Genomic DNA, 18608 nt, shown 5'->3' with positions numbered 1-18608 from the left:
GGGAGGGTCTCAAAGGGGACTGCCTGCCTCTTCGCGAGCGGGGGCGGGCTTCGCAGCAGCGGCCCCGTGAATGATGCGCACCCAGCAGCCCTGCTCCGTCCTTGGAGGCTCCTGCGTGCGCGCCCCGCGTGGAAGCCCGCAAAGGCAGGAGTCTCGCCCGCTCTGGTTGGCCCAGGCGGGCGCTAGAGGCTGCTGCTGTTGCTGCTACTACTCCTCGCCTTCCTTCTCCGATCCGGCGCGGGGAGCGAGGCGAGGGGCTGCCCGACCGCCGAGAGGGCGAAGAAGGCAGCCGCCGTCCTCCCCCCCCCGCCCCGCCCCCGTCTCAGGGAGGCGTTTTCCTTTAAGAGTGAAGAAACTTGAGCCCTTGTTTGCGCAACCAGCAGAGCCGCTCAGCGCCGCCAAAGTGTCTAGACGGGCACATGATTGGAGGGAGCCAATGACTCGGGCGCTCTCCTCGGGGGCCTTGCGAGTGCGTGTGTGTGTCGGAGAGCAGCAGCAGCAGCAGGAGGAACAAAAAAAAAAGAGGGAGCCAGGCAGGCAGGCAGGCAAGCGAGCGCCCGCTGCTGCTGCTGCTGCTCCTCCTCCTCGCCAGCAGCCCCCAAGCCGGGCGGGAGCGCCGAAGGAGGCGCGCTGACGTCGGGGGGGCTCTGCCCTAAGAGGACTCTGCCCCTGCAGCCCCCGGGACTGGAGCCGCCGCCTTCGCTCGCTCGCGCTGGGCAAGCTCCGGCGCCCGCTCCGAGGGCTCCTCCAGGCTCGCGCGTCGCGTGGATTTAAAAGCGGCTGCTCCTGCGCTGCGCGCCGCCTCCAAGGAGTCGGGGCTCGCGGGATTGGCGGCGGCTTCCCTGCTTTGGAGGAGCTCCCTTCTTCTTTTCTCTGCAGCCCCGTCTCCCTGCCTCGCTCGCTCGCTGGGTGGGATCCGTCCCCATGTGCACAGCCGTGCGCGGCGCAGGCAGCCCGCTCCTCGCCCCTCGCGGGGGCCGGCCTCGCAGTCGGAAACTCCGGGCAAGTTGGGATTAAAGCGGCGGCCCCGGGAGCGGGAGGAGAGCGAGCGAGCGCGCACCAGCGGCGCCCCCGACGTCGGCGCTCTGCCCTGCCAGGGAAGCCCAAGCCGAGGAGAGCGAGCCGGGATTGTTGCTGCTTCGGAGGAAGACTCCGTCCACTCGGCAGGAGGAAGGAGAAGCGACCTCCGCTGCTGCTCTGCTCGCGGCGAGGCGACTGCTCGCTGCTCCATGTAGGGCCGAGGGGGCGGGCGGCGGCGGCGGCGGCGGCTCCCCTGCCTGGCAGCCGGCTTCCTCCCCCGCGCGCCGCCGGCCTGCGGGGCTCGGCTCTATGCCCTTGCTCCCTTCCCTCATGTGGTGGTGGCGGCGGCAGCAGCAGCGCGGCCGCAGTGTCTCGGCGATTGGCTGGGCCGGCGGACGTGCGCGGAGCCCCCGCTCCTGCCTCAGCCGCCGCCGGCGCCGCTGCTGCTGGGTCTCCTTCATGCTGCGGTCGTTTGGGAGGGTCTGACCCGGAGCCAGCGCCGGCCAGCAGCTCCGCGCCCGGGCGAGGCGTATGTTCAGGTCCAAACGGGCAGGGCTCGTGCGGCGGCTTTGGAGAAGCCGGGTCCTCCTCGACACAGAAGGCGTCGGCGGAGGAGATGGTGGCGGCGGCGGCGACGGCAGCGGCAGCAGCAGCAGCCTCCGGAAGAGCCATGCGCCAGGGGGCAGCGACGACAGGAGCCCGGAGGAGTCCCCCGCTGGCGGCAGGCGAGCGGTGACCCGCGGAGGCGCCGTCGAGGAGCCGCGCCTTTTGGAGAGGTCCATGGCGCACGGCGAGGATGACCCTGCGGCGCCTCCCGAGGGGGCGGCGGTTGCAGTCACGGCAGCGGAGGAGGAGGGCGGCGGCGAGCGGGCGAGCCCCTGGCGGGCGCAGGAGAGCGACGGCAAGACGGTGACCTGCTGCCTCTTCAAGGACCGGGAGCCCGACGGCGCCTCCTCCGGGGCCCCCCGGGACGAGCTGTCGGCCCGCGAAGGACGCGCGAGACTGTCGCTGCCGGAGCAGGAGCTCAAGGCCGCCACCTACTCGCTCCTCAAGCGCCTCAAGGAGCGCGCTCTCGACAGCTTGCTGGAAGCCGTCGAGTCCCGCGGCGGGATGCCCAGCAGCTGCGTCCTTGTCTCCCGCGCCGAGGTGCGCCTGGGCGGCCAGGTGGCGCCTCCTCAGCTGCTCCTGGGCAAACTCTTCCGATGGCCGGATCTCCAGCACCCGGCCGAGCTGAAGCCCCTGTGCGAGTGCCAGAGCTTCGGCCTCCCCGACGGCCCGACGGTGTGCTGCAACCCCTATCACTTCAGCAGGCTGTGCGGGCCAGGTGAGGAGCGGGCCCTCCGGGGCTTTCCCTGCGAGGGAGGGGCGGGAAGGCTGGGGTGCATGGGGCAGGCGGTTCCCCCTGGCTGGGTGCAAGGCCCCTGCGGGAGGAGAAGGGGCCCACTGCCCGCTTCTTGCAGTTCTTCTGAGGGAAGTGTCGTCGGTGCAAATTCTCCTCCTTGGTCTGCCAGGCCTTCTTCCCAGTGGCTTAATGGAGCCTCCGTGTTCGTGGGCAGTCTCTCTGGGTATCCGGGCAAATGGAGAGGCCATCACCTTCCTATTCTGAAAGGTGGCTTCTGTGGGAAACAGGGTGCTGACCTGGGTGGACTTTTGGCAGGTTAGTTTGAGAGTGTAACACTTGCCCAGTTGAGTAAGGACTGGAGCTCATTCCAAGGGAACCGTTTGTAGTACCAAAAGCAGGAATTCTAGCAACAAACCAGGGCAAAAAACGACAGACCCCTAGTGAGTTTGTGGAACTCACTATCACAGGACGTGATGGCCATAGACTGAGATGGCTTAAAGGAGACCAGGCAAATCCATGGAGGAGGAGGTGGAGGAGGATGGAACTGTCAGTGTTGACTAGTCAGCATGTGTATAAGGAACCTCCATTTCCAGGGGCAGGGTGCCCAGGAATGCTAATTGCAGGGGAGCAGTAGTGGGAGAGGGCTGTGGCCTCCATGCCCTTCCTCTGTTTGGCTACTGCTTGAAACCAGAATCCAGACTAGCTGGGCGTTGGGTCTCTTCCGGCAGAGTTGCTTTGATGTCCTTCCCTTGTCCTGTGATGCCTTAAAGGCTAGCACTTTGGTGGTGGTTAGTTTACGAGAGCCTGCATCCGTGAAATCCCATGGCTGATGTTAGTCTTGACGTGCAGAGTCTCTTTCTTGCTCTTCGTTTGCTTCATGCTCGACCCCTGAATCTACCTGGAATGCTTGATGGCACCTTGAGTGGGTCTCCATCTTTCCTTTTGAGTCTCTTGTCATGTGCCGTGTGTATGTGTGGTTGGTCCTATAAGAATGAGGAAGAGCATCTTTAAGCATGAGCAGAATGCTTTCTGGGCTGAAGGCCTGTTGCAGAAAGGCCACAGGGAAATCTGGAGCCCCTGTACCTCTTTGTTTCTAGTTAACATCCTTTTGCTTGCTTCTCTTTCTTCTACTGGTAATGTTGGTCCAAACGTAGTGTGCCCGACAACACATGTCTTGCTCATGTTGCAGTTTCTGAGGCCACCACAGGGGTGCCTGCTTTGGAGTGGCCGCCTGAATGTTCTGAGGTGTTCACTAATAAGCAGGAATATTGCCTCTGGGCACCTCCTGGAATTCCTTTGAAAGGTGAGGTGAGCCACAGAGGAAGTGATGTGCCATCTGCATGGTGCGCATTGAGAACCAGAGACTCAAAACAAAGCTGTGTTGGTGTGATGTGCTTCCTAATATTTTTGTCTGACATAATCTATGATCGGCGTGTTTGATAGAAGCATTTTTTTGGAGCAAGAATTGCCTTGTGCAGCCAGGTTAGTGATGTTCACTCAGGCCAGTGTCTTGATTATGAGAGTGGCAACTTTTGGATGCTTGGGATGGAAGAGGGGAGAGGGGTTACACAGTCCTGTCCCAAACGTAAATGGGTGACTTGGAAGTAAGCCCTGTTAAATCCCATCCAGTTTGCCTTTCCAAGTAAATGCGTTTCAGATCAGGATTTTCTTCACTAAATTTGCACTCTCTCTCTCTCTCTCTGGGGTCCTGGACCACAGCTAGTTTTCAGAAAGGGCCACTGTGAGAAAGTGAGTAAGAATTAGAGGGCCCTGGCCTTCCTAACCCTCAAAGTGGTTTGCTGCCTAATGCTGTCACGGGATTCCTGTGATCATTGCTGTCTCTCTCCTTGCACCCTCTGTTTAACTCTAGCTTAGGAGGGCCAGATGGTACCTTTCCCAGTGGCAGGCAGGTTTTGCTCAGGGACTCTAGTTGCTGACCTACAGTTTAAGATGACTATGTCCTTGTTAGCCTGAATGCAGGGAACACCTGCAGCATCAACCGCCCTGAGCCTTTTGGAAGGGCGGTATAACAATTTTAATAATAAATAATAAATAAATAAATCTGAGTGGCGAGGAAGATTCTCTAAGATCTACCAACCAGAAAGGCCTGGAGCAAAGCGAAACTGGCAATGGAACACCTTTGCTCATATTTCAATTCCAATCTCTTTGGGACTAGTTCGTAGTTTAAATTAGGGAAAGCACTCAGGGCCTATTTATATACAGGGTTTCTTTATATCATGCACACTTGCACATCTGTGTACTTAAAATAACTAAATAAATTAAAGGGCTTTGCGTCAGTGTCCAAAGACACAGAGGTGTGTAAGACAGCAGGTAGTTATTCTGTGATAACGCCCAGGTCATGATTGCATTTAATTTGTGTGAAGCGAGGCAAAAGATTTTTTTCGAAGCCTTTTCTGAAGGTTAGTCCACACCTGCATGTATGCTTGACTTCACTACCCATGTTCCATGTGCACTTGATGACTAGTGACTGATTGTGAGAATGGATGTGGTTGAAAGGTTTCTCACATCTGGAAGTCTTAACGGTGCTGTGACATCTGAGGACCCAGTCATGCATCACTTGCTGCTGCAGTCATCTGGTGATGGTCTTGCTGGTATGGACCAGGCCTGGAAACCTGAATTGTCTCCCCTCACCAGAGACCACAACAGAAACCTGAATGCCAAGCTGATCTGTGACTTATTTTTAATTCAGGGCTGCACAACCCAAATAACCTGGTGGGTCGGAATCACCCATGACTTAGTGTTCATGGGGCCAAGGTAATTCAGCACATCAATGATTATGAGGACATCAACATTAATTATTAATTATTAGATCAGAGCCATTATTACTCATTGAAAATATTAATGGGGCAAAGCAGCATTTTGTACCTTGCCTTGGGCAGCATCCCTGGGGCCAGAAAACTATGGGCCTTCCCTGGGGCCAGAAAAAAAATCCCCGTGGGCCAGATCCAACCCCCAGGCCTTATGCTGTGCAGGCTTTGTTATAGTTTATTAAAACACATTTATTATAACTTAATTTTTAAAAACTTTCTACCTGTGGCTTACAGGGAAAGCCCCTGCTAATTGCGCAAAGAGGCACCTTTAAGTGGTGGTTCTCTTATAATTAGGCTTTTAATTAATATTGTTTTAATGGGGTTAATGTTTTAATATATTGTTTTAAAAAATTTAAATTGATGTGTTTTAAATTTCTTTTTTGTGTTTTTAACTAATGTTTTACTTTCTGTTTTTATTTTGTTGTAAACCGCCCAGAGACGTGAGTTTTGGGCAGTATAGAAATATGTTAGATAGATAGATAGATAAATAAATAAATATTCAGCAGGGGGAGAGCAACTGGCCCTGTCCAACCCCAGCACAGCATCCCTCCAGTGGCTGTTGCTGGTATCTGCCTTATGTTTGTTTTTTAGACTGTGAGCCCTTTGGGGACAAGGAACCATCTTATTTTTTATGTATTTATTTCTATGTAAACCGCTTTGAGAACTTTGGTTGAAGAGCGGTATATAAATAGTTGTCGTAGTCGTGAGACCAAATGGGATTTCTAGTAGCTAACCATGCTCTGTTCAGGGTGAACTGTGTGGTGGTGCATCGGGCGCTGTACAAATCAGGGTAGCACTGTCAAATCTGCCTGGAGGTTTGAGGCAAAACAAAACTGGGCAGGAGTATAGACCAGAGGTTGGAAATGAGTTAATCCAGCATGGTTTGAAGCATTTGCAACCAAGGCCTAGTTTTCGTGAACAATGGGCAAAAGGAAAGCCCATGTTTGGACTGCACTAAACATGGAGATGAGACCGTAGCTGAGCAGTAGAACATCTGCAAGCAGAAGGTTCCTGGTTCACTCCCTGGCAGCGTCTCCAAGTAGGGTTGGGGAAGACGCCTGCTTGGATTGCTGCTACCAGTCAGTGTAGGCAATGCTGAGCTAGATAGGCCAAGGGTCAGAGTTGGTGTGAGTCAGCTTCCTGTGGTACTACTGCAGTAGTGCATGGCTTTGCATGGCTTCTACAAGGGGGAGTTTTGCCTTACCAACCTGTTGGCATTTTTTTGAATAAGGGTGATCCAGTTGACATAGTATACTTGGACTTTCAAAAAGCTTTCAACAAGGTTCCTCATCAAAGGTTCCTCTTGAAAAAACTTAGGAGTCATGGGATCAGGGGACAGTTTCATGTGTGGATTGGTAACTGGTTGAAGGACTAGGAACAGAGAAGGTAGGAATAAATGGACAGTTCTCTAAACGGAGGGAAGTAAAAAGCGGCGTTCCCCAGGATGCTGTACTTCAACTTGCTCATAAATGATCTAGAAGTTCGGGTAATTGGAGAAGTGGTGAAATTTGCAGATGACACTAAACTATTTAGGGTAGTGAAATCCAAAAGAGATTGCGAGGAGCTCCAAAGGGATCTCTCATGACTTGAGGAGAGGGCAAAAAAAGGGCAAATGTGGTTCAGTCTTAGCAAGTGTAAAGTGATGCATATTGGGGCAAAAAACCCCAGCCTCACGAATACGCTTGATGGGGTTTGAGCTGTCAGTGACTGACACAGGAGAGAGATCTTGGGGTCGTGGTGGACAGCTTGTTCAACATGTCAACACAATGTGCAGTAGCTGTGAAAAGGGCCAGTTCCATGCTAGCATAATGTCCTCATACAAATCTTTGGTGTGGCCACATCTGGAGTACTGTGTACAGTTTTGATCACTGTATCTTAAGGATAATATAAGTAGATAAGTAGAACTGGGAAAGGTGCAGAAGAGGGCAACCAAGATGGTTAAGAGCCTGGAGCACCTTCCTTATGAGGTGAGGCTACCATACCTGGGGCTATTTAGTTTAGAAAAAAGATGACTGAGGAGGCGACATGAAAAGGGACTATAAAATCATGCATGGTGCGGAGAGAGAGAAATTTTTTCTCCCTCTCTCATAACACTAGCACCAGGGGTCATCCCATGAAACTGATTGCCAAGAAATTTAGGACCAACAAAAGGAAGTACTTCTTCACACAACACATAATTAGCCTATGGAATTCTCTGCCACAAGATGTGGTGACAGTCACCAGCCTGGATGGCTTCACAAAAGGCTTAAATAGATTCATAGAGGACAAGTCTGTCAATGGCTCCTAGTCCTGATGGCTATAGGCCACCTCCAGCCTCAGAGATAAGATGCCTCTCAATCCCAGTTGCAGGGGAGCAACAGCAGGAGAGGGGGCATGCCCTCCCCTCTTGCCTGTGGGCTTCTCAAAGGCATCTGGTGGGCCACTGTGGCAAATAGGATCCTGAAATAGAAGGGCCTTTTGGGGCCGGATCCAGCAGGGCTGTCCTTATGCAGCTGGGGACCCTCGCATGATTTCATCTAAACCAAGGTATTGAGGGAAAGTGTTCTGGCCTAGCCCTGGTCTGCTTTCCTTGCTACCTCTGTGTGTGCAAGAAGTTGGTTGGGGCTTTTTGATACGGAGGAGCTTTCAGTCCTTTCTGACATAGTACAGCCCAGACCCAGGAGGACTGCCTCACTTGCTCTTTGGAACTCGTCCGTGGTCCCCAGATCTTGCTGGGCTGTAACTCCCAACATCCCCAGCCAAGTTGCAGCCCAGCAAGATGGGGAAACCCCGGACTGGACCCAAGTCAATGCAGAAATGATCTGCCATTTTTGCATTGATTTTGGTCCAGTTCAGGCGTTTGAGTGGCTGCAGCAGGCCTCTGTGGCTGAGGAGGATGGTCGGCCGACAACATCTGCGGGCCTAAGAGCAGGAACCCCCCTGCCCTAGAGAGCCACTCGCAGCCTTGTTTTGAGTTCATTCCAAGCCTGTGCAGGGGGGAGGGGGCCCTTAGCTCAGTGGTAGAGCATCTGCATGCAGAAGGTTCCAGGTTTGGTTCCAGGCAGCATCTCCAGGTAGGTCTGGGAAAGGCTGCTGCCAGTCAGAGTAGACAGCCCGGAGCTAGATGGAATGGGAAGGGAAGGGAGGTGCGAGTGGGGATCTCAGGGCCCTGAGGACCCTTCAGACACTGTCATGGCTTGCTGCTGTCCTTCCTGCTTTCTTCTGGGATCCAGCTCACCCCCCTCAAAGGGGGAGGATCCCTCCCCCCCTTTGCAGCCTACATTGCAGGAATAGCTGGTGCTCACTGAAGTGTGGCAGGGTAAGTGTGGGTGCGTGCGCAGGAAAAATAGGAGTTAAAATGCCGGGACACCCTTTGGAGCTAAGCAGCCAGATCCTCCTGGGGCCCTGGATTCAAAAGAGGACCTTCTGCGACTTCAGAAAGGCGAAGCAGGAGTGGGTAGCCCTGAGCTTCCTCCTTGGTTGGCACGGAAGGGAACTTTTGGGAGAGCCCTGGACTTCCCTGGCGATCCTGTCCTCAGCATGTTTGAATATGCTTAAAAGTAAAGAGCGCAGCAAATCTTGGCTTCCAAGGGAACGAGTGTAGGATTGCAGGCTGGAGGAGGTGGCCAGAGTCCCCAGAGAGCGAATTTGCCGTGGCTTGTTGTTTTGCTGTAATTGTCCCCACAAAATTTCCATCCTTTTGATTATGCAAAGGAAACATAACTCTCTCTCTCTCTCTCTTTTCCTGGGGCTGGGTGTATATAGAAAACCACTGATTTCTCAAGGCAAAAGAATATGGGCATTAAAGAGCAACACACACACACCCCTCTTTTCTTTTGGCCTGGCTTTATCCCCTTTCAACTGAGATCCGTTTCACATTGTGCTTAAAAAGCACTCCCCCCGTCTCTCTCTCTCTCTTTCCTAAGGAGGTCCTTCCCCCCACCCCTGCTATTTAGGTGAAGAAGTGGTGATAATATGCAGTTTGCATTTTGCTGGCGCCAGTCTGACGGGCAATTTATCTGACTGCCTCTCTTAAAGCTGCAGCACCTCTTTCCCCAACTTCTTCCTATTGCCAGTGAGCTGCTTTTATTTTCTCTCTCCCTCTTTCAAAACGGGAATTGTTTAAGTAGCAAAACCTGTACATCTTGGTCATAACCTCTTTAGAGAAGAAAGACCCAGCCACTGAATATATGCAGTTATATCTGAGGTTTGTCTCTCCCCCAACAATGAAAGATGGAAAATCAAAAGTTCGAGGCAGTTTCCTTGGATGCAAGTTGCAATGTCCAGATCTTGTTAACCTGCTTGGGTGGGGGGAGGTCTGCTTGCTCCCCCCTCCCTTCTTTTATGCATCGATGCAAAGAGAAAACCCTCAAGGGTGTTAAATGTTCTGCCAATGATACCCCCTTTTTTGGCATGTAAGACTTTCTTCAATTTCATTTGTTTTGCAAACTCAAATCCTCCAGTTGAGCTCCGAATTCAGTCACTTTGTATCTATCCTACAGGGAGGGAAGGAATTCTTTCCCTTGAATATTGCTGGGCTGCCAAGTACTGTGTTCTCTGTAGTAAATGCGCATAGAGCTGAGAGATGTTGAAACCAAGACACTGTTACTAGGGTATGTTTCTGCTGCAGATTTAAACTAGTTTCACACTGCAGATGTAAACTGGTTTGACTAACTTGGCTCCTCAAGGAGTCCTGGAATTCGTAGTTCTTTGGATTGGACAAATGTCTTGGAATGGAGAATTTCCAGGCTTCTCTGAAAACTACAGTTCCTAAATATCTGTGGGGAGGGTTGTAGACGAAATGGCTGCAGCAAGCTGAAAATAAGACTTAAAACGTCGATTCTCCCATGATGCAGCTCCCTAAACTTGTGGTCTTTGGAGCTACTTGCTTAGGAGTAAGTCACATTGAAGTCAGTGGGACTTCCTGACACGTAAACACTCCCTAGAGTTTCCAGGATGCTTACTAGTGAGTGAGTTCTGGAACGTGGAAATCAGTGGCATTTACTCTTAAGTAAATACATTTAGAATTGATGTGTGTGCTTTCTTAGATGGTAGGGGGTGAGAGAGAGCAGGCCATGGTGGGTCTTTGGAGGGACTATGTCATAAATGGGGTGAGGGTCACAGCCAGAAAGCTCATTAAGACCCTCTGAACGTGCCTTGAGGGGCGTGGTTCTCCTCTGCTCCGTGGCTGTGGTCTGCAAGAACTCTACTCTTCTGTTCTCTTGTTTCCTCTCACAGTGCGCTAGTTTACTGTGCAAATTGGCACCCGTCCTCTGCGGAGGTAATGACTAACAAAGGACCTCCTAGGTAGTGGTGTTGTTTTTACTTAAAATCTCGTGCTTTTGCGAGGGGTGGGGCTAAATTGTGAGTCTTCTATCATTGGGGCAACAATGTTCAGATGGTGTCTCCCTAAGTATTACAAACTGGGTTCCACTTTAGTTCAGCCGGTTAGGTCCTTGGTGTGGATGCCTGAGGGGTTTTTTGCAAGGTAAACAGCAGAGATGGCACTAATGTGGACTCTTCTTCCTTTTCAGAATCTCCACCCCCTCCTTACTCCCGGCTGTCTCCAAATAATGAGCAAAAGCCACTGGGTAAGTGTCTGCTCCTTGTAGATTTTCTTTTGCAGTTTGCCGGACAGAACTATGAGTGTGTGTGTGTGTATGTGCGCGCACGCGTGCATGCATTCATGTGCGGTTGAACACACACATCTCCTACATGAATTAGTCCAGAGCTGCACAACTTTGGCTCTCCTGCTGATGTTGGCCTATCCAAGTCAACTATTGGTCACTGGGGTTGATGGGAGTTGTAGTCCAAAAACGGCTGGAGGGCCAGAGTGTGCAGCCCTGAACTAGATGGACCTGCACAGCAAATGCCAGCGTGTGGATTGCTCTACCCTCTTGAATATGACATTGGAGGGGGGGAAATGGGCATTTGGGTTTACCGGTACTTACGTTTCAGCAATCCATTATGTTACTGTAGCAAACCAATTATGGAAGCTAAAAAGATGGATGCAGATTTGCTACTGTTGGGCTAATTTTCTGCACATTCCAGAATTTGGCAGCATTGAGGCTCATCAGTTTTCACCGCTGCTGCTTTCTGATAACCAAACGATGATGCTCATGACCCCTATCCACACATTACGCTCAATGCACATATAATCTCTGTACAGTGTATGCACATAATATACAGGATGCACATACAGATCTGTAGGCATGCAGCTATTCACACATTTGTGCTTGTACAGCTTCCTATCTGCATTTGAGGGGACCTGTAACCTGTTTACTTTTACAATGAATGTGTGTATATTTATTCACATGAGAACATCTGCATGTGTTCAGACATCTCTAAGCACATACAGTGTAATGTCTGAATGGGGCTCTAGTTTTTTCAGAAATAATATGCAAGTTCTTGGTGATCTTGAGTTACCACCTTTTTCTACTGGCAGGGCTCCTGTGCCTTCAGCAGCTACCTTGTTTGTCAGAAACTCAAAAGCGGTAGGATTGCTTTGTGTTTTCCTGGCACAGCCATGTAGCAGTGGGGAAAGCTGTAGCTATAAAATTTGTTAAAAGTCCAGGAGCCTGGCCAGAAGGGGAAGTTGGCAACCCTGTATACACACAGTGCTGCAAGTTGGCTTTGATTTGCATTCCCCGCCTCCTGGCCAAACTCCTGAATTGCTAAGACCTCTTTTTAAAAATAATAATAATTATATATATATATATATATATATATATATATATATATATATATATATAAAGTAATAATAAAAATGCACCCAAGGAAACTTGGTCAAAAAGGCTGGGCATGAAAAGGTGACCTACTTTAAAACTGGCATGGTCCGCTAGGGAGTTGCCTTCCAAAGTATATATTGTCATTCAGGAATTTAAACATAGACCTCGGTGGACCCGGCTGGTGCCTTTGACTTTCCAGTGGGAGGCCGTTGAGGTGAACGGGAATCCCAGACAGACACGGCGTAGTGTGTTGAAGCTGGCTGGATGTGATGGAGGCTGGAGCAGGCCCTCTCCGCATTAACAATAGTAAATATTTATATGCCGCTTTTCAATCAAAGTTGCCAAGGCGGTTTACCTAGAGAAATAACAAATAAATAAGATGGCTCCCTGGCCCCAAAGGGCTCACTATCTAAAAAAAAAAATTGAAGACAGACACCAGCAACAGTCACTGGAGGAATGCTGAGCTGGGGGTGGAGAGGGCCAGTTACTCTCCCCCTGCTCAATAAAGAGAGTCACCACATTAAAAAGGTGCCTCTTTGCCCAGTTAGCAGGGACTTAAGAATAGGAAACATAGGAAACTGCCATATCCTGAGTCAGACCATTGGTCCATCTAGCTCAGTATTGTCTTCACAAACTGGCAGCGGCTTCTCCAAGGTTGCAGGCAGGAATCTCTCTCAGCCCAATCTTGGAGATGCTGGCAGGGAGGGAACTTGAACCTTCTTCTGCTCTTCCCAGTGTGGCTCCATCCCCTGAGGGGAATCTCTTTCAGTGCTCACGCATCAAGTCTCCCATTCATATGCATCCAGGGCAGACCCTGCTTAGCTAAGGCGACAAGTCATGCTTGCGACCAAAAGACCAGCTCTCCTCTCCTATGAACAATTCTAAAACCGGAACAAATGAAGAGAGAGCAGAGGTTTTAGGATGTGAGGGAGAAATATTGCTTGCCTAGGCTTGTGCAAGCCTTTTGTAAGGGAAGTCTCCTGCCAATTTCTAAAGTAGTGACTGGATGGACGCACACAAGCACACCCTGGCCTCTAGTAAGTGTGAAGTGGATGGGGAGCAGTGTTCCCTGTAACAGGGATTTCCAGATGTTGTTGACTACAACTCCCACAATCCCCGGCTGTAACGGCCAAAGAAAAGAGGGGTGGAAAGAAAACGCATGGTTCTGCCAAGGGCTTTAGCTCAGTGGTAGAGTTCTGCATGCAAAAGGTCCCCGGTTCAGTCCCTGGCAGCATCTCCAGGTAGGGCTGGGAAAAGACCCTCTTTCCTAGGTAACCTGGTGAGATGCTGCCGGTCAGTGCCCTGAGTGAGATGGAACAATGGCCAGAAGGCATCTTCAGATATTTATCCTGGTAGCAGCAGGAAACCTACCAACGTGACTTGGGTTGGGGATGGGGTGGTGGGAAGAGCTCACCCTCTACCCTTCCTGGGGTAGACCTAGGGCCAGAATCCTGGCCCCAGTGATTATCCAGCTTGTTCTCCTGTTCCACAGACTGAGCCCACCTAAACAAATCCCTGGATCAGGACTGCACAACTCCGGCTCTCCAGCTGTTACTGGACTACAACACCCATCATCCCTAGCCACAGCCGGGGATTATGGGGGTTGTAGTCCAACATCGTACAAAGTTGTGCAGCCCTGCTCTGGGTCGTCCTGCACAACTGACCTGCAGAACTCCAAATGCAGCCCCAGCACTCCTGGGCAGGCAGCCAAAGCTGGGAGTTTGCCATGCTTCTGGGAGTCATGGGGTTAAAGCACCAGATGTGTGGGCAGCTGTAAGGTAGAGCTGTAAGGCAGATTGGCCCACAGACCTTATTTGCGGTGTTGGGGGCGAGGGGGGGTGGGGTATCTACCAGGCGGAGGGAGCTATTTTTGTGCTACAGCACCCCCCAGAGAATGGCCAGCGAGGGTACTGCAGTTCATCAGCCCAGATGGACCAGGTGATCTGGGGAACTCCTAGGAGCTTGGCTCACCTTTGATAACTGCTGGCTCTGAGCAGCTTTTGTCTCTGTGAAGAGCCCCACAAGCCACCACCTCTGGGAACCCAGATGTCTGTCTGTGCACCTGCCCCCCGGCACTCTGCCTGTTCCAGGACCTAGTCTGGACCCGGAAGTTTGTCCCAGAACCCAGTGGAGGCCTGACAAGTTGTGCAGGCTTATCTTCAATTTGGAGACTGTCCCGGCACAGGCTGTGCTCTGCTTGCCTCCCTCGTGGAACCCGGCCAATTTCTGCCCCAAATGCATTTGGCCCAAATATGTTCTGTGCCCCACCACCACCCTGAGTACAACCATCTCAGCCTAACCAGCAGAAAATGGCTCCCTTGAGAAATATCTCTCTTCCAGATGGACGCTGGATCACAGCTCAGGGCTGGTCACCATGCCTGTTCCATCAGAGAGCTAAAAAAAAAAAAGTACCAAGTGGAGGGGTGGCGGAGAAATAAGCGTCCAGACTCCCCAGGTCTTTCTAGATGGTGTTCCTAGTTTCCCAGGCAAGAGAACGTTGAGTGACATAGAAATGGAGTTCGGCTTTTCAGTTTGGCTGAATGGAAAAGAGAAGGGGGGGAGAAACCCCCCCCCCCACAACGTTCAAATATTTAGAGCACAGTTTTAATTAAAGGGGCGTAAGTGAAGCGGAGGCGGGGTGGGGGGGAGACCAACAAAAGACTTGTTAAAACAAAGTTTGCTTAGCTTCAGCAGGAGAGGAAGGAAGAAAGGAAACAAGAATAAACAGCTTCAAGAATTTTAATAGAGATAATTAAGTATAGTAACAATGAATTGTTTGGAGGCTTAGTGTAACCGTATCTGTGCCCTGCCAAGTTCCTACTTGTTCGATCCACTCCGCCTTGGTTATTCTTGAAGGCCAAAGTCCTGCCATTTTCTGATGTGTGAGAAGAGCAGAGGGAAGTCCTTGATCGGCATTCACATGAGCGAAGGGAAACACTGTTGGTTAAGGGAGGAGAGCTGGTCTTGTGGTAGCAAGCATGGATTGTCCCCTTTGCTGAACAGGGTCTCCCCTGATTTGCATTTGGTGGGAGACTAGAAGTGTGAGCACTGTAAGAGATTCCTCTTGAGGCAGGCCTGCTCAGCTTAGCCCCCCCCCCGCTGTTCTGGGACTACAACTCCCATAATCCCCAGTCACAGTGGCCAATAGCCAGGGATTATGGGAGCTGTAGGCCAAGATCTGCAGGGGGCACGAAGTTGAGCAGCCCTGCCTTAGGGGATGGGACCTCCCTGGGAAGAGCATCGGCCTGCTTGCCTGCAGAAGGTTCCAAATTCTCTCCCTGGCAGCATCTCCAAGATAGGGCTGAGAGAGACTCCTGCCTGCAACCTGGGAGAAGCTGCTGCCAGTCTGTGTGTAGACAATACCGAGCTAGATGGACCAAGGGTCCAACTCAGTATATGGCAGCTTCCTATGTCCCTAAACTGCCGTAAGAGAGATTCATGGAGGGGAGGATGCCCTGAAAAGATGTATAGTTGCCACTTCCTCCCCCATAAAGGGGACCTCATCCACTGGTGTCATACAAGCCTCTCCCATAGTTGGGTTCTTCAATACTGTCTAGGAAGGAAGCATCTTCTCTGTGGTTGACAGACACGCTGGGAGTCCATGGTCTCTGCTGATGGGAAATGTTCATGCAAACTGGTGGTGTGGGCGTTGGAATCCTCCTGAAGGTGGAGTCCACACATCCACTTCCTTTTCCATTCAGTTCAACCTTCAGAGCCTATTCAGGCATTACCCATGTACTGAGGGCTTCTTCCAAGCATGCACTATCCTCCTTCCAGCAAAGAGGTTGAGAGAATCTGCTCATTTGCTTGAGAGGGGGTTTCCCCTTGGGCAAAGGGGAGCTTCGTCACCGTCGCATAGGAAGCTGCATGATACCCAGTCAGACTTGGCCCATCTAGCATACTACTGTCTACACTGACTGGCAAGAGTCAGGGAGGGGTCTCTCCCAGCCCTACCTGGAGATGCTGCCAGGGATGGACCCTGGGACCTCGGGCATGCAGAGCAGATGCTCTGCCATTTGAACTACAGCCTCGTCCTAAAATGAATGGCAGGGAATGCCCATTGAAATGCACTGGTTCCTCCTCAATGGCCCTAGGAATGAGTGGAATTTCCGCATGGCCATTGGCCATTTGGAAATCCAGTGTATTCCATAGCCATTGGGTCCATCCATCTCGGCACTGTCTCCACTGACTGGCAGAGGCTCTCCAAGGTTTCAGGGAGGGGTCTCTGCCAGCCCTAACGGGAGATGCTGCGAGGGGGTCCACCTGGGGCCTTTGGCATGCGAAGCAGACACTCTGCCACTGAGCTGTGGCTCCAGCCCCAGACTTGTTTCCTCACCAAAAGGGCAGCATGTAAATCAGCTTGAGTAAGAACAATAGTTTTCTTGTTCTCTCCATTGTATATTAAAACTATTTTTCTAATCGCTATACTTGTGATTTTGGGGTGTTTTTTTGGGGGGGGCAGATTGCATTATTTTATAGCACTTATTAGAGTTGGGTTTGTTTGTTTTTTTGCGTTTGAGTGCTATCCTCCTTTGTTTACACTAGTGAAAGTAAAGCAGGAGTTTAAAATGCATATGGGAAGAGAGGAAACTAATGTGGTTATATTTGCTTGTATGCAGCACGAATAAATACCAGTTTATAGATCTGTGTGTGCACTTGTAGTATTGTCTTATATGACAGTGATGAATTGGAGACTTGAAAGGGGCTACACATGTAACAAACATTTGCATTTAACTGAGGTTAAACCAAATCAATGAATCAATTGTGAACACACCTGATGTCCTGAGCAACTTCCAACTTCATAGCAACTTGCATTTCGAAACTCCATGGCAGGAGGTGTGAACAATTGTTGCAAATAAATGGACGTCTCTTGTTTCGTCCCCAGATCTTTCTGACTCCACGTTGTCCTACACTGAAACGGAGGCTACGAACTCGCCCAGTGTCACCCCTGGAGAATTCTCAGGTTGGCAGACATTATGTGTTCATTGGCTGAATCCAAGTGACCCTTTGGGTCTCTTGGGAAATGGTGCTTCAGTGAACTAAATTGTTGGTATCCAAAATGAGAAATGAAGAGCAGGGCACTCATCTTGGCAAGAGATAATGATGGGTTTGTAGCCTCGGAACGATACCAAACTCTTTGCAATGACCTTATTTCTGCACAACCTACTTAAAATCAGCCCCACTGTCATGCCTTCCTCCCCGCCTTCCTAAGGAACTCTGGGAACGGCAGTTCTGAATGGGGACTCAAGATCTCTTAACAGTGGTCTGAACACTGTCACTCAGCTATGGCACCCAGAGTTCCTTTTGTGGGTGGGTGAGGGGGTGGAGTCATGGCAGTACTTAGTTTGAAACTGGTTTAAGTTTGCCGTGTTGGCATTGTAGGATTGTACAAGTACATCAACTGAAATATGAAATAATGAACTCGGCTTTCGCAAGCTACTCAAATTTTATAAATCTGAGTTCATCAAATGCTGAAATTATAGGAATTGCGAATGAAAAGCAGTTATCTCTTTTGACAGATCTGAACATAGGTATTTGCTGAATAAAATGAAGCTCATTGGGGACTAGTACTGGCTTTTTCACTGTGTTTTGGTACCTCCTGAAATTTCTGTGTGGCTCGCCTATGCAGATGTTGTTTTGTGCAAATACTACTTCAATTTATCTGAACATCTGTTTATCCAAAAATGGTTTTCGCTATCATTAGGATTAAGGTTGGTTTAGGTTTTCAGGTGAGCCTGTGGCCTAGTTTTTGCTTGCCAATGTGTCCCTGTAAACACAGGCAAATTATCTGTTACCATCAAAAGAAACTCCTCAATGCATGAAGTGCTGTTCTATTTCCCGCTTGGGTGCCTATTGAGATTTTTTTCTCTTGTGCCATATTGCTCTCTTGGGAAACTACTGCTCTTGGGTCAGTATGGCTGCCCTGTCCAGAAACGGGTTCTTCTCTTTGCGATTGTCTCTCCTGTTCTGTAGGACTTGTTTGCCTGAGAGAACTGCTGATTATTAAGTTCTCACACTCCTCTTGTTGGTTGTGGAACTGAAAGTCTGGAAAGATACGAGCTCATTTTGAGAAACCCAGGCTACTTTAAAAACAAAAACACACATTTAACATGATGCATGGTGTTAATATTTGGCCTTGCTTTCTTGGTTCAACAGCATTCCATGCACCATGCCAAGTTCCGAATGTATGGGATGTTTTGGTTACTTGCTTTCCTAATGCCGGTCCAGTTGGTAGTTGGCACTTGGAGAAATGCTTGGAAGAAGTGAAGGTAACAGTTTAGGCCAGGACTGGCCCACTTGAGGCTCCTAAACTGCTGTTGACTACAACTGCAATCATCCCCAGCCGCCATTTTATTGTAGTCCAACAGCTGGAGAGCTTCAAATGGGCCATCCCCGGCCTAGACCATCCCAGTAAGTTCATTTCAAATGTGGCCAGAGCAAAGGAGCGGTTTATGGTAAGATGGACCCAACAGACTATTCCATCTCATTGGTGCTGTCCAATTTTGGTCCTCCAGCTGTTTTTGGACTGCAATTCCCACAGTCCTTAGCCACAGCGGCTACTAGTCCGGAATTATGTGAGTTGTATTCCAAGGAATGAAGTTGCTCAGTCCTGTGTTACCTTGCACAGTACTTGTGGGGTTGGTGACAACTGGGTGCTCTTGGGCTAGATTTAACCTACTGGCCGTAGACCTTCTCCTAGCTGTTTCT

General features: G+C 50.5%; 1 protein-coding gene across 1 annotated transcript in view; it reads left to right on the top strand.

The window, feature by feature from the left end:
- Positions 1–1536: 1536 nt before the first annotated feature.
- SMAD6 (SMAD family member 6) overlaps positions 1537–18608 on the top strand; it is a 52391-nt gene continuing 35319 nt past the window's right edge. The window contains exons 1-3 of the mRNA XM_053272019.1: positions 1537–2344; positions 10707–10763; positions 16786–16863. Coding sequence (XP_053127994.1) covers positions 1552–2344; positions 10707–10763; positions 16786–16863 — 928 coding nt within the window. The 5' untranslated portion in view covers positions 1537–1551. The remainder of the gene's footprint in view (positions 2345–10706; positions 10764–16785; positions 16864–18608) is intronic.

This window comes from Hemicordylus capensis, chromosome 10, assembly GCF_027244095.1.
Source record: "Hemicordylus capensis ecotype Gifberg chromosome 10, rHemCap1.1.pri, whole genome shotgun sequence".
Lineage (NCBI taxonomy): Eukaryota > Metazoa > Chordata > Lepidosauria > Squamata > Cordylidae > Hemicordylus > Hemicordylus capensis.
This window is presented reverse-complemented; position numbering and strand designations above follow the sequence as displayed.